Source organism: Schistocerca americana, chromosome 7, assembly GCF_021461395.2.
Source record: "Schistocerca americana isolate TAMUIC-IGC-003095 chromosome 7, iqSchAmer2.1, whole genome shotgun sequence".
In the NCBI taxonomy this organism is placed as follows: Eukaryota; Metazoa; Arthropoda; class Insecta; order Orthoptera; family Acrididae; genus Schistocerca; species Schistocerca americana.
In genome coordinates this window covers 167,669,007-167,696,370 of record NC_060125.1, presented here as the reverse complement: position 1 = coordinate 167,696,370, position 27,364 = coordinate 167,669,007, and the positions used below count along the sequence as shown (strand labels likewise).

General features: G+C 43.8%; 1 protein-coding gene across 1 annotated transcript in view; it reads right to left on the bottom strand.

Annotated features, from left to right (window-relative positions):
- The window catches only part of LOC124622823 (WAS/WASL-interacting protein family member 3-like), a 112,439-nt gene that overhangs the window by 31,058 nt on the left and 54,017 nt on the right, over positions 1 to 27,364 (bottom strand). Inside the window, exons 5-7 of the mRNA XM_047148614.1 lie at positions 26,869 to 26,992; positions 14,230 to 14,295; positions 13,960 to 14,130 (exon numbers count right to left, since the gene is read on the bottom strand). Of these exons, the coding sequence (XP_047004570.1) occupies positions 13,960 to 14,130; positions 14,230 to 14,295; positions 26,869 to 26,992 (361 nt within the window). The remainder of the gene's footprint in view (positions 1 to 13,959; positions 14,131 to 14,229; positions 14,296 to 26,868; positions 26,993 to 27,364) is intronic.

The window sequence follows — 27,364 nt, the reverse complement described above, 5'->3', positions numbered from 1 at the left end:
TAACAACTTCGCTAGTATGAAGCCATCTCAAAACTGTACGAGGTTAAGCTAAAGCACGATTTCCATTTATTTTGATGTTATTGATCTGGTGAATCTAATGATACACTTCCCAGACGTGTATCTGCAGTAGTTTTCCAGAACATCCAGAGAAGCAAAGAAGTAATTTCGTAAAATGTTTAATTTATCAACTACTTGGCCCAATTTGTTTTTTAAATTCCAGACAACTGCACAAAGTTTTCAGCAGAAGTTGTAGAGAATTTAATTTTGGAAACATGATGATAATAACTTTAACTGAAACTGTATGAATGTGTCAGATAATCTGCTTTTATTAATACCATAGCAAACGTGAATTCATGTTAAACCGGAAAAAAACAAAGTTCAGTGTTAAGGAAGTTGTACATTGTACATACAGTTTCACAATACATTCACAATAAATGTTCAAAAATGTCTCCTCCGAGTTAAATGCATGTAGCTGCACGTGTATGAACAGATTTTGTTGCTCGTTTAGTTTCACAAAAATGGTTCAAATGGCTCTGAGCACTATGGGACTTAACGTCTGCGGTCATCAGTCCCCTAGAACTTAGAACTACTTAAACCTAACTAACCTAAGGACATCACACACATCCATGCTCGAGGCAGGATTCGAACCTGCGACCGTAGCAGTCTCGCGGTTCCGGACTGAGCGCCTAGAACCGCTAGACCACCGCGGCCGGCTTTAGTTTCACAGGGTTGTTCTTAATCCGTCTATTGCATTCATAATGCGAGCAAGTAATGCCCTGCGTGCATTGTATTTGTCTTCATAAACTATGTCTTTCATCTGGGAGGCCACAGACGTGTAGCACCACGACCAATCCATGTCTGTGGAAAATGTTCATTTAAATGTGTAGTAACGGCGTTGGTGGAATGTGGAGGCGCGCCGTGGTGTTGAAAATACATTTGCAATCGCGTAGCAAATGGAACATCTTCGAGCAAGCGGGGCATTTCTTCTTGAAGGATTTGTAAGTACGTCTCCCCAGTTAGATGTCCTGGGAAAATGAATTGTCCAATAAAGTGTGCGTTGCCTATACCACACCACACACTTATGTTAAATCGCTGCTGGAAACTGCGTTGCATTGTTACCTGTGGATTTGCTTTAGACCATACATGCTCGTTATGCAAATTGTTCATACAATCTCGAGTAAACTGTGCCTCATCAGAAAATAAAATGTATTTGTGAAACTGCCGATTAGTATTTAATCAGTTGCACAACTCAAAGCGAAGGGCAGGATCTCCCGGATGTAAATGATGCACTTTTTTGTTTATGGTAATGATACAGATTGTTGTACTTCAGCGTAAGCCATACCTTAGATTGTGAAATGCATAATCGCTGAGGGATACGTCATGTGCTAGTACCCGGACTACATTGAACAGCATCCATAATATCCTCATCATCGTCTTCACGTATCGAACACTCGTGCTGATTATGAATGCTAGGTAGAGAACCCGTCTCCCGTAACCTTTGAAACAATTGCTAATTGATCGTGCACGCGGAATCCTCCAAGTTGGATAATGTACGCGATATTCGTTAACTGCAGCCTTAGCATTACCATCACATTTGTCATAAATAAATACCATATCGGCGTATCTCTCGGTCGTAAATTTGTTTGGCATCCCTGTATCATAAATAATTTACAAACTGCAACAGTTACTAAGTGGTTTCACTTAAGTACACTGTTGCTCGTTCAGTTTCACAGAGTTGTTCTTGATTCGTCTATTGCATTCATAACGCGAGCAACTAATGCCCTGCGTGTATTGACTGCTCTTCACTGAACAATACAGAAAACTAACTCGTTTCTAGGTTAGGAAACGACTGAAATAACTCACTAACGGTTGCCAACTATGACATAAACCTTTCTACATTCTTAATGGTAAGTAAACAAATTTACTTGTATAAAAATCTTTGCTTCTCTGGGTATTCTGGAAAAATACTGCAAATACAGATCTGGAACATGTATCATTAGATTCATCAGATCAATAACAACAAAATAAATGGAAATCGTGCTTTACTTTAACCTCCTACAGTTTTGCGATGGCTTCATATTAGCTAAGTTGCTAAATTTCAGGTGAAATTTTTTACTAACTGTAACTGCGTAACTAAACATTTGCGGACCTATATTTAAATGAACTTTTTTCTTTAGTCTTACTTTCAGAATAACATATTAAAGTATTTGCATATCTTCGTGAATCACCTTGTATAAGACAAGCGTCTGGTTACTGCTGCTAGAATGGCAGGTTAGCAAGATTTAAGTGACTTTGAATGTGGTGTTATAGCCGGCGCACGAGCGGTGGGTCACGGTATCTCCGAGGTAGCGGTGAAGTGGGGATTTTCCGTAAGACCATTTCACAAGTGTACCGTGAATATCAGGAATCCGACATCGTTGCGGCCGGAAAAATATCCTGCAAGAACAGGACCAACGACGACTGAAGAGAATCGTTCAACGTGACGGAAGCGCAACCCTTCCGCAAATTGCAGCAGTGCTAAGCCACAAACAAATGTCAGCGTGCGAAACATCATCGATATTGGCTTGCGGAGCTGAAGTCCCACTCGTTTACCCTCGATGTCTGAACGACACAAAGCTTTACATCTCGCCTGTGCGTCACAACACAGACATTGGACTGTTGATGACTGGAAACATGTTGCCTGGTCGGACGAGTCTCGTTTCAGATAGTATCGAGCGGATGGACGTGTACCGTTATAGAGACAACCTCATGATTCCATGGACCCTACAAGTCAATAGGGAACAGCTCAAGCTGGTGGAGGCTCTGTAATGGTGTGGGGCGTGTGTAGCTGGAGTGATATAGGATCCATGATACGTCTTTGACGGGGGACACGTACGTAAGGATCCTGTCAGATCACCTGCATCCATTCATGTCCATTGTGAATTCTGATGGAGTTGGGCAATGCCAGTAGGTCAATGCGACAACCCACACGCACAGAATAGCTACAGAGTGGCTCCAGGAATAATCTGAGTTAAACACTTCCGCTGGACACCAAACTCCCCAGACATGAACATTATTCAGCATATCTGGGATGCCTTGTGACGTGCTGTTCAGTAGAGATCTCTACCCCCTCGTACTCTTATGGATTTATGGGCAGGCCTGCAGGGTTCATGGTGTCAGTTCCCTCCAGCACTATGTCAGGCATTAGTCGAGTCCATTCCACATCGTGTTGTGGCACTTTTGCGTGATCGAGGGGGCCCTACACGATATTAGGCAGGTGTACCAGTTTCTTTGGCTCTTCAGTGTATTTCAGGTACTATAGCAAGAGTAGGGGTGATTTTCCGTTGCGCAGATAAGATTTTGAATTTCAGAGGCAGAAGGAGCAGTTTTTTTGTGTGTATTAAATGGGGATTTAATATGTATTCAGTTCCTCGTAAGCTCCAAGTTGAATCGCCAACCGCTAAATGTTAGAATTAGCTTACAAAGTTTCAAGTGTTAAAATATAACTTCTGCGCCTATACTTCAAGCAACTGGCGGTATATAACTTGATGGTCACATTGAAAAACATGCCCATGTATAGTTAGTGAAATAATTCAAGTATAATTGAGAAATATTAAGTTTTATAGTTTATGTGACAATAAGTTGCCAATGAAATTTGCAATAATATCATTTCGTTATAGATAGGGTAATGGAGGCAGTTTTTGGAAGCAGCGCGTGGTCTGCAGGGTCTTTGATCGCTGGATAACTATCTATATATCTATAGATAGCGTGCTTCATAATAACGTAAAGAAAGCCCTACAGAACGTAACATTCTAAGAAAAGGTAATAATCAAAACATAAATTAAATCTGCTTTTATATCCATTTCATCAGAAGTTATTACTTAATTTACGTTTCACAGAATTGAATAAAAGTATCATTGAGGATGGCACAAAGGTGCAGAAACATGTTTCGGCATTTGTGAACAACAATTGCCATAATTTAGTCTGCAAATATTGCTGTTGTTAGACTTTCGAAACAAAAAGACGATTAGCTGCTGCTGATCAATGGTTTAAGGGCACTAAACGTGTAAGATCATCAGCCACTTATTCGCTCCCCAGAAAGGAATCAGCGCATCCCATCCGTCTGCACGTCCAGTAAATCGAGACGAATCCAATGATGAAGGTCAACTAAGGTCACAAAGGTGGCATGGACGTCCATTTGTAGAAGGTGTTCGAAGTGATGACCATTGGTGTCAATGCAGTGCTGCAATCTTCTTATCATGGATTTAGTGGTATTCCTTATCACACCGGCACTAATCGAAGCACATGCTCTGACAATTCTCTGTCGTAACCGAGCGAGGTGGCGCAGTGGTTAGCACACTGGACTCGCATTCGGGGTGACGACGGTTCAATCCCGCGGCCGGCCATCCTGATTTAGGTTTTCCGTGATTTCCCTAAATCGCTCCAGGCAAATGCCGGGATGGTTCCTTTGAAAGGGCACGGCCGACTTCCTTCTCCGTCCTTTGCTAATCCAATGAGACCGATGACCTCGCTGTTTGGTCTCTTCCCCCAAAACAACCCAACTCCGTGTCGTTATCGTGTAAATAGTAAATATTCTCCGAACACGGCGTATACATCAACATGCCATTGACATGTAAACTCCATTCGACGGTTTCGCAATACAACATTAATAACAAGAATTTTTTTTACATGTCTCATTTCAAATTTTACCCCACTTTTGCGAGCCAAAGTCTCCAATGTAGAAACAGTTGTGTGACATTCCTCGACAAGGGTACGGTGAGATCTTAAACGTTCATCCCTAACAGCTTGTAGAAGATGTGAGAAGGTAGACACTTGGATATGGGAAATAACCGAAAACAATAATAGCATAAAGAAGACGTAACACAAACTTGTACTCGGGAGGCACCAGATAATAGCTTATAACGACGGACGGCACAAAAATTAACAACAGCAAGGACTTCGTTAAATTTTGTGTAGTTCAAGAAGTGAACCAGAAACACAAATCGTTGATGCTGAAAACAACGACATTTCGGATGTGCAGGTCGATGGGGTGTATAAAACCATCCGCCACACAATGAAAGGAAAGTCACCTAGATATGATGGTACTTCAGCAGAAATATTTAAAACTGTGTAAAGGGGGAGTAATTAATAGAACAGGAACTTGGAAACTATCTACAGAACATTCGTTCTGGACGACAAAGTCTGGAAAAATGCTGTAACTTCTCTAGTTCATACGAGAGGAGACACTTGCATGAAAAACAACAAAATCATCAATCTTCTCTCTGGAACGCACAAGACATTGACTAAAATTATTAGAAATCGCACATCATTGGATACAAGTGGGCCAGGGGAACAACCTGGCTTTAGAAGTGTATATAGCACAATGGACATAGTTGTGACCGGAATTTTACAATGGAGCAATGAGTATTAATTAGCATTTTGTCGGGGATTCGTACATATTGAAAAAAATGCATTTCACTCTATTTCAAAAAAAAAAAAATGTGCTAAAAATCCTAAAGTCCTAGAGAGAGAATGTATTGATTCGACGTATGTGGAAAACGAAAAAATTAGAATTTAAAGACTAACCAGTCAGTGGCGCTCTACATAAAAGAAACCTATTCTTGAGGTTGTGGTGAACGTTTCCAGATCCTTGAACTGGAAAATGAATATGGTGTATGCGTTAATGCAATATATCTGATCTACCTCTGTTTGGTTGATGGCATTGAAGCAATGCCCGCACTGCAGATCAACTACAACAAGGCTTGGAGTAATTTAGGTGCGAAAGATTGTAAGTATGCTTGAAAGGCCATTAAAAACAGTTTGAAATAATATGAAGCTGATAAACTGGTAAGCAAATTTGTTCAATTTATAGATTCAGCCTGGAACGAGCTGACGATTTTAGATTTTTGAGGCTGTTAAAGACATCGATTGAGTGGGCAGCGTAAGAAACGAACAGAAGACATTAATGCACTGTTCTGTTTGTGGTAACCTACATAATATTTTAAAAACAAGCTTGCGATGCGTCTAAAAAAGTAAAGGTTGCAATCAGTGTTTACTCCCAGTTTTGATTATGGTTATGAAGGATGGAATTTTAATGTGAAAATAATGCGGAGACTTTTACAAAAGAAATGTTTTTCAATGAGAAATGGAGAGACGTATGTTAGGCATTACTAGCAGATACCAGGAATAAAGAACTGGACCAGGGAATATAATGTAATCGAAGAGACGTTCTGCAGAGCTTGGTTTCTAATTTTGTAATCTGAAACTATCGGGTTCTTTCTCTTTGTTATTGACATTCTCTCGCATCAATTCCCATTTAATGAGAGCTTCCACTCATTTTGACAAAATCTTTCTGCTTTTCCCAACGACGGCCCTCTCCCGCAGGAACGTTTCCGAACAGTCTGGTACCGCTGCTGAACCTATCTGTTAATTCTTCTCGGTCTATTGATAACATTGGCGGGATCTATTATGCTTGCTTGGGGCACGCATGTGAGCGGGCCCACGTGTTCCCAAGTTGTTTCGACTCTTCTCCAGAAGTTTCGCTGGGCAGCCCTTACACATCCTCCATGCAGTCCCGATCCCTCCCCATACAATTTCCATATTTTTGGTGACCTGAAGAAAGACATCCATAGCCGTCGGTTTGCTTCGGACAAAAAAGTGTACGGGGTGGATACTATAAATTTTCCGTACGCTACAGCAAAAATTTTTCCGTGAAGGCATCGACTGTACTGTCTCACAGTAAGTTCAATGTATTACAGTAATAGTTATGGAGATTAGTTTCGAAATAATAGTTTACTTACTTTTTTCATCTGTCTCGTTTTCATTTGACTGTCACGTATACTTCCATTTCTGTACAACATTCGCAGTCCAGTTTAGCGGTACTGGATTCTATTAGTCAAATTTTCATGGGGCCTATTTCCTGCTCATGTTATATCCCGGTAATCTGTCTTGTTTTCGAAGTAAGACTGAGTACTGCTAGTGCATTTACTGAGTCCCTGAATGATATACTGTGTTACTGCTGGAAAAACTTCCGGGAAGGCGTCCAGTTACATGAGGATCATTGAATAATTGAAGAGGCAAATATTCGTAGAGATGAAACACTTAGTAGGAGCAGTTTGTACTTTTATGACATTAAGTTGGCATCACTGGGATGAGAGGTGAAAAGCTGACGAACAAAAGTTGTTTCCTTTATAATCTCAATGGGACCGATGACCGTAGCAGTCTCGTCCCTTTCATCCCACAAACCAACCAACCAACCTATAATCTCAATATTGCATTTAAGCTTGTTGTGTCCATCTGAAGTTTCTACATTTGATTTACTAAGGTGAAAAACCTGCTAAAATCATTTGTAGAATTATTTTCCAGTATGGTGAAAGTATTATGAATTGGGGAAATTTCTATAAGTTGGTACTACAGTTCAAAATCCATCGAACCTCAGTGACTGATGAGCAACTTCCTAGCCGGTCGGATATAGCGTCAGATCCGTTTGAAATCCGCACTGCCGACATTATTCGTGGATACCGACGTAATGTAGTTCAACATATAGGAAAATAAAGCCAACAGTGACAGAAAACGTCGCAGATCTCAAAGAAAAAGGCTGATGTCGCTACCCAATAGTCTCCCTCTCCACTGCCCAGCTGACCAAAGAAAACATTCAGAAATGGGCTGGAAGATACAAAGATACTGCCTTATCTTCCCTTCAGTCCAAACTGGGCTCACTTGAATTTTCGTTTGTGTGGTCCACTCAAGGCGGCATTCAGCATAAAAAGTTCGGCAACAGCGAGAAAGTCAAAAAATTGTGGGAAATGGCTCAAACAATAAGACATGACGTCTCTGCATCAGGTATACAGGTATAAAAGAGATGTCGTTCCGAGAATGTTGTTCCAAATTTTGCTAAGGTTATGCATCACATTGATTCTGCAGCAGCTAAGAGAATCAAGAAACGAGCCAGCCTCGCATTGGTACGTGAGAGAGTGCAATTCACCCGCCGGAACCTTGAGTTTATCTCACAGGAATTACTCAAACTACATTTGCAACTGGCTAGTAAGTTCACTTCTTGTTCCTGGGATTGGATTGATGGTGTCACCTGGGTGTCAGCTGATTCCGCCTATAAGAAGGCTACGGGAAGTCAAACAGCTAAGTTCTCACGTCTCCTTGACAAACCATCCCTGCAAGTTCCGTGCAAGACTGTCATCAATTTGAGTAGCATGGTGTTGAGTGATGATGCGGTCTCGGTTTTGCAGAAAGGTCTCAACTCCGCTCCCACTCCCAAGTTCACTCCGGTCGCAGAAATTGTTAGTGCTGTTGAACAGGTTGCAGCTCGACTTCCGACAGAATCAGCCGAGGAAATACGTCGTGAAACTTGTCGTGCGTTGACGAAATCCAAGCCGATGAAGTCAAATATCAGCAGTAAAGAGAGGGCGGCCATTCGTGATCTGAGGGAGCGCTCTGAAATTGTTGTCTCACCGGCTGACAAAGGCAATGCTACAGTTGTTGTCTCCCATAAGGACTACACTGATAAGATGCAGAGCCTGCTAAATGACGATTCCTACCGGAAGATCAGCGTTGACCCTACAAAGAAGGTGGAGAACAAGACGAGGGCGCTTCTCAAGGACGCAGATTTACCGGAGGGTGACGCTAAGAAATTGTTACCCCAAGGTCCGGTACCGCCTAGACTATATGGACTCCCGAAGGTTCACAAAGAGGGGGTACCATTACGCCCCATTGTCAGCAACATCAGGGCACCTACATATTTGTTGGCCAAATACCTGACGGGAATATTAAGTCCTTATGTGGGTAAATGCCCTCATCACATCCGTAATTCCGTGGATTTTGTTAAACGCCTTGATAGCTTCAGGTTGGATGAGTCAGATATCATGGTGAGTTTTGACGTCGTTTCCTTGTTTACGAGGGTACCCCTGCGAGAGTCACTAGAATTGATTAGTCAGAAGTTTGACGAGAAGACCACTGAACTTTTTAAGCATGTCTTGACTTCCACGTATTTTCTTTTTAATGGAGAATAACACGAACAAACGGAGGGAGTCGCCATGGGTAGCCCACGCTCACCGGTGGTAGCGAATTTGTACATGGAGAACTTCGAGGAGGAAGCCCTGTCGTCATCCGCATGGAAACCTACTTGCTTTTTCCGTTACGTGGACGACACGTTCGTCATCTGGCCACATGGTATGGATAAACTCCTTGACTTCCTTACACATCTAAACTCCATACACCCCAACATCAAATTCACTATGGAGACTGAAACGGAGGGTAAATTACCTTTCCTTGACGTCTTGGTCACGAGAAGGGCTGACGGCACCCTAGGTCATGGGGTGTATCGGAAGACTACGCACACTGATCTGTATTTGCACGCAGACAGCTGCCACCACCCTTCACAGAGGAATGGGGTACTTAAAACCTTAGTACATAGGGCGCGCACTATCTCTGACGCAGAGAGTCTACCCCAGGAATTGGAACATCTGAGAACTGTATTTCGAAAAAGTGGGTACTCTGAGTGGCAGATTCAACGTGCTCTCCGCCCAACCACTGCAGCACAACCTTTTGAGATGGATGAAGTCACGAGGGAGGAGGTAGGCACTGCATTTATTCCATACACAGGCGCACTCTCGGGGAAAATCGCCCGCATTCTGAAGAAACATCGGGTCGGAACTGTGTTTTGTCCTCCAAATAAAACTCGTGCACTGGTGGGGAGCGCCAAAGATGACCTCGGTTTGAGGAAGGCCGGCGTGTACCAGATTCCGTGTCAATGTGGCAAGTCGTATATTGGTCAGACGATGCGTACCGTCGAGGATCGATGCCGTGAACACCAGAGGCACACTCGACTGATGTATCCGAGCAAGTCGGCGGTCGCTGAACATTGTTTGTCGAAAAATCACGCCATGGAGTATGACCGCACGAGGAATCTGGTACAGACTTCGAGATACTGGGACAGCGTTGTTAGAGAGGCCATCGAAATTCGCACCAATGACGACCTCATAAACCGTGACTGTGGCTATAATCTTAGCAAGGCTTGGGAACCAGCGATCGGGTTAATCAAGAGTAAATCGAGCAAACGTATAGTTGCGACGACCACGGCGGACAGAGCCATCACACCGACGTCATCTCAGACGCCGTCGCAATCTGTTCCACCACGCGACCGTGGCGCGGGGCGCGGACGGCGGATGGAGCGCGCCGCGGGCGGAGGGTATTTAACTCGGCCGCCGCCGCGACCGAACCCAGTTTCCTCTGAGCAGCCATAGCGTACGGATCTCCGTGCCGGCACGTTCACAGGAGCTCAGTCCGTCAGTTCACCTGATGATGGTGACATGTATGATCGCCGAAATATTGTGCCCGTTGGACACTATAGACCGGCAGCATACCCGTGGATATTTTGATTATCAAATACGCCGGGAGAAATTCAGGAATCACATAAAAAAACTTGTTTATCGTTGCGACAAGTGCATTAATGTTGGTGGGGATTATGTTGAGAACTACAGTGGAACCAAGGAAACTGGTACCCCTGCCTAATATCGTGTAGGGTCCACGCGAAAACGCAGAAGTGCTGCAACACGACGTGACATGGACTTGACTAATGTCTGAAGTAGCGCTGGAGGGAACTGACATCATGAGTCCTACAGTACTGTCCATAAATCAGTACGAGCACGAGGTGGTGGAGACCTCTTCTAAACAGCACGTTGCAAGGCATGCCAGATATGCTCAATAATGATAATGTCTGGGCAGTTTGTTGGCCATAGGAAGTGTTTAAATTCAGAACAGTATTCCTGGAGCCACTCTGTAGCAAGTCTGGACGTGTGGGGCGTCGAATTGTCCTGCTGGAATTGCCCAAGTACGTCGGAATACACTTCGATGAAAGGATGCAGGTGATCAGACAGGATGCTTACGTACGTGTCACCCGTCAGAGTCGTATATAGACGTATCAGGGGTCCCATATCACACCAACTGCACACGCTCCACACCATTACAGAGCGCTCCACCAGCTTGAACAGTCCCCTGCTGGCTTGCAGGATCCATGGATTCATGAGGTTCTCTCCATACCCGTAAACTCCATCCGCTCGATACAATTTGATACGAGACACGTCCGACCAGGCAACATGTTTCCAGTCATCAACAGTCCAATGCCGGTGTTGACGGGCACAGGCGAGGCGTAAAGCTTTGTGTCGTGCAGTCATCAAAGGTGCACGAGTGGGCCTTCGACTCCGAAAGTCTATATTGATGATATTTCGTTCAATGGTTCGCACGCTGACTATTGTTGATGGCCCATAATTGAAATCTGCAGCAATTTGCGGAACAGTTGCATTCTGTGACGTTGAACGATTCTCCTCAGTCGTCGTTGATCCCGTTCTTGCAGGATCTTTTTCCAGCCACAGATCTGATGTTTTACCGGATTCCTGATACTCACGGTACACTCGTGAAATGGTCGTACGGGGAAATCTCCACTTCATCCCTACCTCGGAGATGCTGTGTTCCATCGCACCACGTTCAGACTCATTTAAATCTTGTAGCAGCAGTACCAGACACTTGTTGTCTTAGAACCCGCCATGGTAGCCGAGAGCGCTAACGCACAGCTTCGTGGACTCGGGTAGGCGCGCCGGCCCCGAATCGAATCCGCCCGGCGAATTAACGACGAGGGCCGGTATGCCGGCCAGCCTGGATGTGGTTTTTAGGCGGTTTCTCACATTCCGCTAGGTGAATACCGGGCTGATCCCTACGTTCCGCCTCAGTTACACGACTCACAGGCATTTGAAAACGTTCGCAGTATTTCATGAGTTACATTAGACACAGACAGCTGGGGTGCACTACTTCCGTCCCGGGAGGTTCGGGGTGGCGTCAGGAAGGGCATCTGGCCACCCTCTGCAATTAACATTGCCAAATCCGTAATGACAAAGCCGACCCCGCGTTGGAGCGGGACAAAGGCCCAGAGAAAGAAAGAAACTTGTTGTCTTATACAGGCGCCATATTCTCCCTCTTTACGTATATCCGTATCTGAATACGTATGCGTATACAAGGTTCTTTGGCGCTTCAGTGTAGTCAAAGTCTCAGTTTGTAAAAGTGGACAGTTTACTTTTCCTACATCAGTGTGTCTCTGTAATTATTAAATGTCCCTGTTGAATATACTGGAAGAAGAACATAAGGCCGTACTTGAGATGAGTACCGCAGCAGCTAAGTAATGCTTGTAAAGAAGAAGAAGATGATGAAGAAGATTTACGGAGCCCCTTAGACTCTCTTGGTAAAATCGATGGTAGTTGCTGTATAGAAGACGGGCATTTGGCCAAATATGGGGTAAGGAAAGCGATGATTAGGCTGCAAATCCGGAAATCTACACTACTGGTCATTAAAATTGCTACACCACGAAGATAATGTGCTACAGACGCGAAATTTAACCGACAGGAAGAAGATGCTGTGATATGCTAATGATTAGCTTTTCCAGAGCATTCACACAAGGTAGGCGCCGGTGGCGACACCTACAACGTGCTGACATGAGGAAAGTTTCCAACCAATTTCTCATACACAAACAGCAGTTGACCGCCGTTGCCTGGTGAAACGTGGTTGTGATGCCTCGTGTAAGGAGAAGAAATGCGTACCATCGCGTTTCCGACTTTGATAAAGATCGGACTGTAGCCTATCGCGATTGCGGTTTATTGATAAAGGTCGGACTGTAGCCTATCGCGATTGCGGTTTATCGTATCGCGACATTGCTGCTAGTGTTGGTCGAGAACCAATTACTCTTAGCAGAATATGGAATCGGTGGTTCAGTATGCTAATACGGAACGCCGTGCCGGATCCCAATGGCCTCGTATCACTAGCAGTCGAGATGACAGGCATCTTATCCGCATGGCTGTAACGGATCGTGCAGCCACGTCTCGATCCCTGAGTCAACAGATGGGGACGTTTGCACGACAACAACCATCTGCACGAAAAGTTCGACGACGTTTGCAGCAGCATGGACTATCAGCAGGGAGACCACGGCTGCGGTTACCCTTGACGCTGCATCACAGACAGTTGCGCCTGCGATGGTGTACTCAGCGAGGAACCTGGGTGCACGAATGGCAAAACGTCATTTTTTTCGAATGAATTCAGGATCTGTTTACAGCATAATGATGGACGCATCCGTGTTTGGCGACATCACGGTGAACGCACATTGGAAGCGTGTATTCTTCGTCGCCATAGTGGCGTACCACCCGGCGTGATGGGATGGGGTGCCATTGGTTTACACGACTCTGTCACCTCTTGTTCGCATTTACGCCACTTTGAACAGTGGACGTTACATTTCAGATGTGTTACGACCCGTGGCTGTACCCTTCATTCGATCCCTGCGAAACCCTACATTTCAGCAGTGTAATGCACGAAAATGTTAGACTGCTGCCCTGGCCAGCACATTCTCCAGATCTCTCACCAAATGAAAACGTCTGGTCAATGGTGGCCGAGCAACTGGCTCGTCACAATAAGCCAGTCACCACTCTTGATGAACTGTGGTATCGTGTTGAAGCTGCATGGGCAGCTGTACCTGTAGACGGCATCCAAGCTGTGGTTGACTCAACGCCCAGGCGTATCAAGGCCGTTATTACGGCCAGAGGTGGTTGTTCTGTGTACTGATTTCTCAGGATGTATGCACCCAAATTGCGTGAAAATGTAATCACATATCAGATCTGGTATAATACATTTGTCCAATGAATACCCGTCTATCATCTGCATTTCTTCTTGACGTAGCAATTTTAATGGCCAGTAGTGTATAAACCATTTGTGAAGCCAGTCCCATACCTGTGACGATACTTCACATGTCGTCAGTTTGGTTTTTAGTGGACGATGTAGTGCAGTGTCAAACGCTCTTCGCAAACCTAGGAAGATGAAATCCGTCTATTCAGCCACATTTCTCGGAAGATACCGTGCGTAAATACAGCAGGCAGTGGTCTGTGACCTAGTTTGGTGCGTTACTGCAGCAAGTGTGAGCGGGGCGGCACGCACCTTGTAGATGCGCGCCAGGTTGTGCAGCAGGTAGTGCGGCCCGCGCCGCGAGTGCCTGGCGGGGCAGGGCGGCGACGCCCTCTGCAGCTGGGCTTGCGGCTGCGGCTGCGGCACGCTGAAGGCCGAGCAGTGCTTTGTGTGCTTGACCAGCCCCACGGAGGCGGGCCGCTGCTGCGCCGCCCCCAGCGCGCCGGCGCCCGGCACCGCCCCCGCCGCCGCCCCCGCGCCCGCCCCCGCCGCGGCCGACGCCACGCCCGCCGCCTTGTCGTCGCCGCCGCCGCCGCCGCCGCCGCACAGCGCTTCCTCCTTGGCGCCGGCAGAGCCCTGGCCGCCTGCCTGCGCACCACCACCACCACCGTCAGCGTCCGCTCACCTCACGCCGTCTCGCAGCTGAACATACAACCAGCACCAACACAACGTTCTCTCTTACAGCTGTAAAACTACCGTAGACCACCGTAAGTTAGCGTAGGGGTTGGGTTGTTTGGGGGAAGAGACCAAACAGCGAGGTCATCGGTCTCATCGGATTAGGGAAGGATGGGGAAGGAAGTCGGCCGTGCCCTTTCAAAGGAACCATCCCGGCATTTGCCTGGAGCGATTTAGGGAAATCACGGAAAACCTAAATCAGGAATGCCGGACGCCGGATTGAAACGTCGTCCTCCCGAATGAGTTAGCGTAAACTACGGGACATTTCCTAGTAGCTCGGTCAGTGAAGAGCGTTACTTGTACGTTAGGTGTGTTGCATACCTACTGGGCGTTATGTTATTTCGATCGCTTTTTTCGTATGAGTGATCAGTGTCTTAACTAAATCCCTGTAGAAATCGGAAGCGCTCAACCTCCCAGCAAGTGAGGAAATATCAAGGGTCATGTTACAGAACATTTTTATTCTACATGGTTATCCTCCTGTCTCTCACTTAAAATTAGAGCATATATGGCAAAATTGAAATGTCAAAATTTCTTTCATATTTTTTTTCCAAAACTGTTAATTTGTAATGTGAAAAAGGGAAATGGAGTAGTAAATATTAAAAAAACGGTACAGATTTAATATGTAGCGCTAGATGACGCAGTTTCCTCAGGAAAAACATAAAGTAAAAATAAATGAAAACAGAAACATGGAATTTAGACTTTCTTGGCGAAGCTACATGATCAAGTCTTCTTGGGTTATCAGCCGAGTCAAGGCATCTTTCTGCGACAACATTTCAACAAGTTTTTTACTTGTCATCTTAAGGCGAAGAGGACATCTTCGACTGAAGACGACAGGTAGGAAACTTGTTGAAATGTTCCACAGAACGACGCCTTGACTCGGCTGACAACCGGAGAAGACTTCATTATCATAGAAACATATCAAACATCGCTTCAATACTTCTTCGAGCTTATATAAAACATGTTTCTGTTATTCACAAACAAATTTCGCACTATCAATAATGCGAAACAGGAAACACTTACCTCTGCTCAAAACGGAGAATGTTCTATTGAGTACAAAATAACAACAATAATTATATAGATTTATTTATGTTTGCGCATGTAAACTATGCTTGCATCACAAGTAATTGATCTGATTACACAAAAGCGCAGAAATTACGCTATAGACAAATTTTTATTATTTATAAAATGCAATTTATGATTTATAAGGATATAAAGTGTACAATGAACAAGAAGGAGGACGACGTTTCAATCCCGCGTCCGGCGTTCCTGATTTAGGTTTTCCGTGATTTCCCTAAATCGCTCCAGGCAAATGCCGGGATGGTTCCTTTGAAAGGGCACGGCCGACTTCCTTCCCCATCCTTCCCTAATCCGATGAGACCGATGACCTCGCTGTTTGGTCTCTTCCCCCAAACAACCCAACCCCTATGCTAACTTACGATGGTCTATGGTAGTTTTACAGCTGAACGATGTGCGAATCTAATTATGTGCAAAACGAACAAACAAAGATATATCTTCGGCTCCCAGTTCATCAGCCGGCCGTTGTGGCCGTGCAGTTCTATGCGCTTCAGTCTGGAATCGCGTGATCGCTACGGTCGCAGGTTCGAATCCTGTCGCGGGCATGGATGTGTGTGTCCTTAGTTTAATTAGGTTTAAGTAGTTCTAAGTTCTAGGGGACTGATGACCACAGATGTTAAATCCCATAGTGCTCAGAGCCATTATTGAACCCAGTTTATCTCTCATACATTCATATTTGTTTCTTTCTCTGCCAATGCTCTCAATACTAATGGTGATGCTACCATTTACTATGTCATTCACCTTCTGTACTAAAACTACAGAGGTGTAGTTATTATAGAGAGCATATCTATTCTCTCTCTCTCTCTTTCTCTCACTCTCTCTCGCTCTCTCTTTCTTTCTCTCTCTCGCTCAAACATGATCGACTCCCATTCATTCCCTATTACGATCTCGTCCGTTAATTCATTGAACAGGGCCACAACTCTATAATGGGCCACATTTCCACTCTACTTTGTGCAGAAAAGACAGTGTCTGTATCCTGCGGAATAAAACTGTGATCGAGAGACAGAGCTGGATTTTAATTTAATGGACCCTATGGTGATCACATAGACATGGTTATAAATGCATTTTAAATATCCACGCGGATCTACGTTTTTGGATCCACGTCAGTTTAAATATCATAAAGATTTCATACTTGACACACATGTCACTGACAAACATGCCGTGTGAAGAACCTCACATTTCAACTGTAACGAATAAAAAATTTTGTGATGTTACCTCTATGTCCTCTGTACCTGATACCAATGATGATATGCCCGAATATAAGTCTAGCAATTAAATACTTTTCAGTTGGAGCTCACGGTACGTATCAAAATTTTTTTCAGTTACAGAGGTCTTCGACAAGCTGGTTTTTGTCCTATGAGCTTAACTGAACTAACTTTCTTTATTCAGCTGTTAAAAAGACATAGCCCCGCCATACAGGGTCTGCTGTTTATATGATCTGGCATTTTTTATATTAACGTTATGGCTAGGATACCCTTCTTTCGTTGCAGTCGTCAGTTAACATTAGGGAAATGAGCGGTGTACGTCGTCTGTGAATCATGTAACCTATGCTCTGTTTGTACTTCGATATGAGACCACCCCAATAGCCGCTTAAAGCAGCGGTATGTGTATCATCGTCACCCACCACTGACTCTTTAAGGAATCGGACCCCATTCATAAATGAGTTAATATTTTACATGTAGAGGTACTGTCTGCAAAATGTGTTGCGAATGCACATGGTAGTGAAGAAGTAAAAAATTTAAAAGCCTTACCTGCTGCTGAAGTTTTACTGCATGAACAGCGAAGATCTAGTAAGAGAGAAACTTTTTTCTGTTATGATTCTGTAGGGTCTATAGGCGAGAGAAAGTCTCAAAAAGGTTTGAAATTCTGTGGTTTATTGGAATTAGCTAGGTGCCGTCATTCTCATGTATTGGATGAATATAGCCTGGATAATGTGCTGCCTTAAGACATATACACAGTTTTTAAGTGTAATACTTGACTTATTATGTTAAACATTTAACGTAAGAGTAGATAATTGCAGCATATTACATTTTTAAACTCGCTCAGTTTCACGTGAAATACTGAAACTCATTTTCCTTGCCCCTGTAAAACATTAGATAGGATATATGTTAGTGGGACTGTGTGACCGTTTTAACCGTTTAGTGATATAGGTAACGAAGTACTGTCGAAAAAGATGGACAAATAACTCTAGATTTTGATAAGATTTCAAACTGGTGCAAAGACTGGCAACTAGCTTTGAGTATACAGAAATGTAAAATTGTGCACTTCACAAAACTAAGTGAAGCCGTATACCACACTGAGGTGAAAAAAGTCACAGGATACCTTCTAATAACGTGTCGGATCTCCATTCGCTAGGCGTAGAGCACCAGCTCGACGTGCTATAGACTCAACAAGTCACTACATTTCCCCTGCAGAAATACTGAGCCACGCTGCGTCTACAGCTGTTATAACAGCGCAAGTGTTACCGGTGCAGGATGTTGTGCACTAACTGACCTCTCGAGAATGTTCCACAATTTTAAATTTTAAATATTCAATTAATTATTTGCAAGTACACTTCGGTATTTTGTGGTAATCTCTCGCCAAATAAAGTAATGTTAACTCTTCATGTGACACATGTCACATAGAGGGCGTTACAAGCCCCTGACACACCGATATCTGCTGTATGGGTGAATGTAAACAGCGGCTTCAGTTATTGTGATCGTTTCATAGCTTTCGTTACTGATAACAACTTGACACCCGTGCCTACGAGCTTTAATTTGTACGCTAAAGGTATGTTCTTACAAACAGTTGTTTTGTACTCAGGTGTATTTGTGGTCTTTTGTTTCTTATTCACTGCATTTGCAGATTCTTCAAGGAAGAACTTAACTTTTGTGTTCTGCCTTACGGCAGGTCTTGTCATGGGAAGCCTCATCAGAGAGGTCCACAGGATGAGGGAAGTGATTACATTAGTGGTTTCCCGTTGCCTTCCACTGATGATGATGAAATGATAATGAGGACAACGCAACACGCAGTCCCTGAGCGGAGAAACTCTCCGACCCAGCCGGGAATCGAACCTGGGCTCCTTGGCGTTTCAGACCGCCACCCTGACAACTCAGCTATCGGGGCGGACTTTAAGGAAGAAAAGCCTAATTATAAAGTATTATATGATTATATATGTGCAAACAGCAACTCAAGAAGTTTTCTCCTTTGCTACGTTTATCTCCCGCAACATCTATGCCAGACCAATGGAGAAGGCACTTTGCACATGAGAGGGTACCCAAAAAAAAGAACATGAATAACATTGCCGTGGGTGGAGCTTGTGCAGAACGCATATCTCCCACTAGCAGTGTATAGTGCAACTCATTGCCAGTTTAGTGCCGCCTGTGTTGTCGACCTGGATTGTTCTTTTCATCTTCAGTTATTGTTTTTGCTAGCGCTGTTTTGTTCTTCTTTCGTTTAAGTGAACAACGTGCAGCTGTGAAATTTTGTTTTCTACTCGGTACAAATGCTGCTGAAATTGTTTTAATATTGAAAACAACTTACCAAGATGATAGTATGGGGAAAAACTGATGTGTACGAGTGTTTTGCTTGATTTAAAAATGGCGACAAATCGATTGATGGTGAACCTCGCTGGACTCAATCAACTGCCCGAATGGACGAAAATATTGAAAAAATCTAGATCTTGTGCTCGCAGACCGTCGACAGACAATTGATCAACTGTCAGAGATTATTGGGTTATCTTGCAGCTCGATTCAGCGAATTTTAAACAAAGATTTTGGAATGAAAAGAATTGCTGCCAAGTTTATTCCTTGGTTTCTGACTGACAGTCTAAAGCAACGCCGTGTTGAAACATGTCGTGCTTTGAAACAACAGCTTGACGCTGATCCAGATTTTCTGCCAGAGGTCACTACTAGTGATGAGTCGTTGTGCTATGGTTACGACCCAGAAACAAAGCAACAGTGAAGCCAGTGGAAGACGTCATCGTCAAACTGTCCAAAAAAAAAGTCGTCATGTCAAATACAACATTAAAACAATGCTGATTTGCTTTTTTGATGCTAAGAACGTAGTTCACTCAAACCTTTTATTTGGAAGGTTTAAGAAGATTGTGCAACAGTGTTCGTAAAAAAAGACGTGATTTGCGGCATACAGGAGACTGGTTCTTCCACTACCACAACGCATGTGCACACACAGCCATTTCCATTAGACAGTTTTTGGCTAAAAATGGCATGGTTCCGCTGCTCAACACACGTCATTCACTTTACCTGTCTCCGTTGGAGATTTTCTTATTTTCACGTATTAAAAGGAGCATGAAAGGACACCGATTTGACTGTCAGTCATTTCTAAAGATGAGTGCAAAAAAATCTTTCGGCAGAGGAAGCATCAGTACGACAAATGTATTAATTGTAATGAAGAGTATTTTGAAGAGGATAAGTATGTTCTGTAAACAATTTGAAAATATATAGATTTTAAAAAATAATTCCGGTTTTTTTTGATTCACGTCGTAATTGCGAGAAGACAGAGACAATTGATTTTTCAACAGACTGGTGCTCCACTGCACTTTCACAATGATGTTCGTGAGTTCTTGGATACGGAGCTACTACAATGATGTATCGGTCATGCATCAGGATGGCCCACACCTTCTCTGGACCTGCCATTGTGTGATTTTTACCAGTGGTGTTCCATCAGAGACACTGTTTTCACCCATCCACCGCAACATCCATGACTAGCGAGGACACGTCAGGGCAGCTATGACTGACACCATTGCGGACACTTCAGGCGATTGTGCGATGAGTTTGACTATGCAATGGACCTCTGGGGTATCACTAAAGGTTCGCACATCGAACGTTTATCAGCATGGGACAAAACACTTCTTTAGTTGCTGTTTCCGAACATGGAATCGTATAAAAAATTTTAACAGTCACTTGAGAGGGTCTATATCATTTTGAGTAACCCTATAATAAATGGAGGCGCTAGCAATATTCTTGAATCCCCTATGTATTGCTCTTGTAGAGACCGTGGTGATAAGAGGCATTTAAGCTGCCAGTCTTCCACAATCCTTACGCTGTTGCCACGGGAAGAAACTCTAGCATGTAGTACAATGCTAAGTACCCTCTGCCATGCACTTCGCAGTGGTTTGTAGAGTACGTATGTAGCTGTAGGAGGGGATTCAGGAAGTAAAATACACATTATAATGGCAAGCCAACTAACTTTTGCTGAATGCTGCCTTACACCTGAAAGTGTCGCAGATACGTGACTATTGTCAAGTCTATAAATAACTGTCAGAACGTTCTACGAGTCGTTCAACTCGTCGACCGTAGAAATCTGCTCCTTGGATACTGAGCAATACGAGAACAGCTGTTTGGGCGGCCTCATCGTTGCAAAATCTCTTCCCCACGTCTGTGCGGCCTTGGTCAAATTCGTTCAAAATGCGTGTCACAGTGCTGTATTGTAAATTGTACTTTATTCCAATCGTTTTCGGTCTTTGACCATCATTCAGGAAAGAAAAATTGTCTTTTTTCACTGAATGGACCACATTATATCGCTGTGAAGCTATGTTATTCCGTTGTGCTCAATAATTCTGACTGTAACAAGGATACTAATTTCATATTGCGTGAGGTATGACAAGTGATAGTTTCTTCCTTAATTATGTTGAGCGACAGGAATCAGTCGGAATAAATACGATTTACAGCACAGCACTGTGTCATGCATTTCCTATTATATATTTCTGCTGCTGATTGTCGCCTAAAAGGTACTTGGTCAAATTGTAGGAAAATTTTCACTACGGTTGGTCGCGGCTTTTACATTTTGAGCACACACAAGCAGAATTTTAGAGTGAAACGCAGATGACGCCGGTGATGTAGTTCAGTTTAGTCAAATATGTGCCTAGAGCACCATCTTACCATTTTCTAACGTTACCTCTCACTTGGTTACACATCAGCAGCCTGTTAACTGTTTGAGCTCGAAAATGGGATGCAGGAAGGTTGCAGATCAGCCACAAGATAAGTATGGAAGGAGTACTAGCGACATTGGAGAGGGTGGGATCGTTCAAACAAAAAATGCTTTTGCCTGAAGTCATCTAAGAAATCCTAGATCGGGATTGGGTATGGAACCCTGCTGATCAGGGTTTCAGTCAGTTTGTCACTGTCTACCCCCGTCCCCCTCAGCCCCCCCCCCCCCCTTCCCCAGCCACGACTAATAACGTACTTGCGCTCCCCCATTCTGTTAACTTGCTAATAACATCTACAATATTATTAATAATAATAATAGTTTTAATGTTTTAATATTATCATAGTAATTTGTCTTCATTAGTACTCAGTACGTCACTTTCGTATAAAATCCAAGAAATTTCATTCATCCGAAAATTTGAGAACATGAAGCGTCATACAATTAATGAAAGAACTATAATAATAACAAAGTCTCTCAACTTTAACAACATCTGAATTTACAGCATAAAGTCAAAGAATGCAATCACCATTATCAACGTACGGAACCGCGCAGCTGCTACGGTCGCAGGTTCGAATCGTGCCTCGGGCATGGATGTGTGTGATGTCCTTAGGTTAGTTAGGTTTAAGTAGTTCTAAGTCTAAGGGACTGATGCCCTCAGATATTAAGTACCATAGTGCTTAGAGCCATTTGAACTACCATTATCAATATTTCGCTTAGCAGGAAGTCTGTAAACATGGGTTTGAAGATTATGGCCGCGTGTGCGTGTAAATGAGAGTAAGATTGTTTCCTTTAAACGTTACCACCGTATCACCTGCGCTCAGGTTTTTTCCGTTCTACCTAAGGACTTACGAGCCGCGTCGGATTTGTTCTTAATAAAATATACGGTCAGCCTCAGAATCTGTCGACTTTACGTGGCTAGCATGTTAATGGCAGAGGTGCATAAATTCTCCTTCAGCCTGTATGCCCCCATCACCAACGTAGCCATTAAAGCAGCTCAACTTGCCACAACGGAGACACCAGAGTTGAAATGGTTCAAATGGTTCTAAGCACTATGAAACTTAACATCTGAGGTCATTAGTCCCCTAGAATTAGAACTACTTAAACCTAACTAACCTAAGGACATCACACACGTCCATGCCCGAGGCAGGATTCGAACCTGCGACCGTAGCACTCGCGCGGTTCCGGACTGAAGCGCCAAGAACCGCTCGGCCACAGCGGCCGGTGACACCAGAGTACATGTGTACTGAAGCACAGTGGGTAAAGCAGGCCAGCTTGGGTTTCCGCAAGCGTGGCAATCTTTACGGGACCCATTCAGCCTGCTGCACCTGACAACAGGTTGCCCTATCAGTTCGCGTTATTAGCCAGATATATGTTTGTTTAGGTAGTTTCAATGCAGTAAAGGAAACAAAAAAAAATTCGGAGTTAGAAATAAAATCCATGGAGAAGAAATAAAAACTTTGAGGTTCGCCGATGACATTGTACTTCTGTCAGAGACAGCAAAGGACCTGGAAGAGCAGCTGAACGGAATGGACAGTGTCTTGAAATGAGGTTATAAGATGAACATCAACAAAAGCAAAACGAGGATAATGGAATGTAGTCGAATTAAATCGAGTGATGCTGCGGGAATTAGATTAGGAAACGAGACGCCTAAAGTAGTAAATGAGTTTTGCTGTTTGGGGAGCAAAATAACTGATGATGGTGGAAGTAGAGAGGATATAAAATGTAGACTGGCAATGGCAAGGAAAGCGTTTCTGAAGAAGAGAAATTTGTTAACATCGAGTATAGATTTAAGTGTCAGGAAGTCGTTCCTGAAAGTATTTGTATGGAGTGTAGCCATGTATGGGGGTGAAACGTAGACGATAAATAGTTTATACAAGAAGAGAATAGAAGCTTTTGAAATGTGGTGCTACAGAAGAATGCTGAATGTTAGATGGGTAGATCACGTAACTAATGAGGGGGTATTTAATAGAATTGGAGAGAAGAGAAATTTGTGGCACAACTTGACTAGAAGAAGGGATAGGTTGGTAGGGCATATTCTGGAGGGTAGCTTGGAGGGTAAAAATCGTAGAGGGAGACCAAGAGATGAATACACTAAACAGATTCAGAAGAATGTAGGTTGCAATAGGCACTGAGAGGTGAAGAAGCTTGCACAGGATAGAGTAGCATGGAGAGCTGCATCAAACCAGTCTCTGGACTGAAGACCACACAACAGCAAGTTTCACTACAAATCATTCATCAAACGGTGAGAGCAGTAAAATGAACGAAGCAAACTCAAAGGATATTGAGGAGAAATTAAGAATTGGGGAATATACAGGATGATTTATTTCCACCGTGTATATACTCTAGGGATTGATCGACGAGAGAATAATGAACTTATCTCCGGAAATACATTGATTCCATGCTAGAGGCCATTTATTCAATCATACATTGTTACAGAGGCTGCGGTCTAATACGCGCTGTACCATGCAGCCATAGTTACAGTATGTGTTGAAAATGGTTTTCATGCGTCTCAACGCAAGCGTGTACGCGCCGTAGTCTCACACGTTAAAATCGGCCGGGCTGCATCCAGACAGTGTCAAAGGCAGAATAAATACGCTGCTCCAGTGTCTCCATATCTGGAAGGGACTCTGCATACACGATACTCTTGCGATGACCTCAAAACCAGAAATTGCACGGGTTGAGATCCAGTGAATTAGCAGGCCATGCAGCTGGATCCCCTCGTCCGATCCGCCGACCAGGGAAGAGACGATTGGAATGCGTCCGGACGCTAACGGCCAAGTGGGCTTGAGCACCGTCCTGTAGCAGTCACAAAACCCTTCGAATCGTCAATGGCACTTCTTCCAGTAGGGAATGCAAAGTCACCCGCAAGAAACGCCGATAGTTCCGGCCTGTTAGGCGACGTGGAAGGAAGACTGGTGCCAAGATACGGTCGTCAATTATCGGCCCACACATTCCAGCTGCACCGACGCTGATGATTCGCTGTCACTGTACCATGGGGGGGTTCTGCTTACTACTCCTCAGATGACTGCTATGAAAGATGAAGATACCACTTCGCGTAAAGGTGGCCTCATATTTGAATAGGATGGATGACACAAATCCCGGAATCGAGGTTGCCTGGTGAAGAAGCTATTGACAAAATTTCTCCCGAGCTGGAAAGTATGATGTCGCTAGTAAGCCCTGCACACGCTGTAAGTGATAAAGATAATAATGTTCCACACGGTCCTCTGGCTCACCCTGTACTGCCGGGCAAATTGCCTGGTACTGTCACCGCGATCGCCATCCACAGTTTTAATCACATTTTCCTCCAAATTTGGTCTCCAAAGATTTCGGGTACGTCGTTCATGATTTCCTGCTTCCTGAAACGACCCTGACTGAAATAAACGGCGGAGCAGTGTTGCAAACACTGAATGCCGTGGTTGGTGTCGGCAGAGATACTTCCCCAACATTGCTGCACACCGCCCGTTGCCATTTGTCTTTCCGTACGTAAACATCATGTCGGAACCCTTGTGTGCAACTCTGTACCACATCCACTACAAGGTGAGTCAGCAAGAAAAGTGAATCGGACACAACATTACCAATTACTATGGCAGGAGAGGGCGCTAGGGCATGACGTATGAGGAACAGTACCACCCTCTAGGAGGAAACCATACATACTGTAACTGTGACTGCATGGCGTCGTGCTTATTAGTCTCTGTAATAAAGTATGATTGAATAAATGATCTCTAGCATGGAAGCCATTTATTTTCGGACGTAAGTTCATTAGACCTTTTTTGTTCCGTATCCTCCCATCGGTCAATCCCTTGAGTTTGTATACGGTGGAAAAAATGACCCTGTATACCAGTCACGCAACACAGCTCAAGTCCAGCAGGAGAAAAGTTTTCGTGTGTTTATGAGGCAGCTGCAAGTAAAGTCTCACCACACAAACTGCATGTAAGAGTTACTAAGCATTTACTCGGGAACCTAGATTACGTTAGGACACGTTTCTGAATTGGACAAGCATTTTCCTCATTTCATAAAGATTTGGAAGGAGGACAAAGACTTGGTGGCTGACAAGTGTGTGCAATTGTATGCTAAGGACTTCAGGTCATTTATCAGTAAACTGGCTTTCCAAATTTAGACCTAACATTGATTGAAATAGGAAAAATATATGGCTCAGTGTATATTAAAAACCACCACTAGTGGTATGCAAGGTAGTGCGGAAAAAGCTTAGTGTGAAAGAAAAACTTATTCTTTCAGAAATGTAGTTCCAGATTAACTTAATGTTTGCTTAAGTACATTTTTGGAATTTAGAATGAACTATTTTGAATTCAATGAATCCGCAATACACACTTTGCAAAGAGTAATTAGAATTTGAATAACGGGGGTCGTATCTGGCTGGAACGCACTAAGATTACACAAACTAGAATTCCAAAACCTTACTTTAGTTGGCGTTGCAGCGTAATAGACATCTTCAGGTTCTTAGATGCAAAGGTTCTCTTACTACAGAAAATATATGTTAGAGGTGACCTCATAATGGTTCGAAGTGAGAATAGCGAGCACTAGTCGAAAGAGGGTGAAGTTGCAGAGAAAGCCATTCATATCGCATTACGTAGGCCTGAAATACGCAGAAAATGAAAAAGGAACAAGAGAAATCCACCATTTTCTGGCCTATAATGACGAAAAATTAGCATATATTTCATTGAGCCTCGTCTTGTGATACACGTGTATTTCCATCAACTTCTAAACCCCGTTAAAACGTTACAGTGAAATTGCACAGAATAAACTTCTACGTAGCGTTGCACAGCGGGAAGATAGCAGGCAAGCACGATTCCTTTAGCCTGCTTCGGTTGAGCACAGCTTGGCTTGGGTGGATGTAAAGCAGCCTGCCCGTTCTGCTGATGACGTGCGGCAGCTTGCTGGATGGCCAACTGGCAAGCATGGGCAGGTTAAAAGCCGAATGTGTATACTTCTTGTTAGTGGTCAGGTCGTAAGACCGTCCACGTGACTGGAAAGTATAGTGTGATAAATTCGTCTTGTTGTTTAAAGAATTCCTTGCCATTTTTGAGATATTTCGTTTTAAAGCTTCTTTAAAGTTACATGCGAAATTTAAAAAATTATGTATGTAAAAATTTAACCACTTCTACTGAAATGTGGTTGGGGAGGAGTCATTGTCGGCCACGTCCATTGATAGTTTATGTCCCTGGCCCACCAGGCGCACAGACGATTCTGAAAAAAGAGTTTCGAGGATGTATGCAGGTGTGAAGATGACCGTCAGAGGCTAAAAAACTTTCGTTATTTCCGTATAGTTATTTTTTTTTCTTTATTGTTATTTTAAACCTGTACAACAGGCAGGCTGTAGTTATTTATTTCTTTACGGCGAATTTATTTTTATGTGAAGTGTATGTAGAAGTGATACCAATTCGCAATGACGAATCACCACGAGCACTTGGATGAAGCCGTCGCGCTTTACGAGGCAGAATAAAAAAAAAAGACAAAAATGAGCCATACCTTTCTGTCCCATATGTGTCCGGAGACGCGCAGGTCGATGAAGAAGTGCAGAGGGTCGATTCCGTATGGCGGCGGCGGAGCGTGGTGATGCTGCGGTGGCGCCAGCGGGTACAACGGCGGGTACCTGAATCAACACACCAGCACGTTCAGGCAATCGTACGGCACGTAGCTCTGCCAGCAAAGGTACTCATTTTGCAGCGCACGGGTGTAACACGCAAAGTATACTGTACGACTGTAGTTTATAGTAACACTAAAACAGTACTTACTCATTGGGCAATGTACTACGAAAGTAATTCAAAAATTTATTTATTTATTAATTCTTTTACCCTGTTCTCTTACATATAACGGCATGTTATGAGAGATCTGATACACAGGGCGTTACACTATTATATGTACCATCGAAAGGGGTGAGCAGAGGACAATGAAACGAGCAAGTAATCCTAGTAAACATAGGTCCAGAAACCAACGGTTTCTCCGATACGACGTGTAACAACTA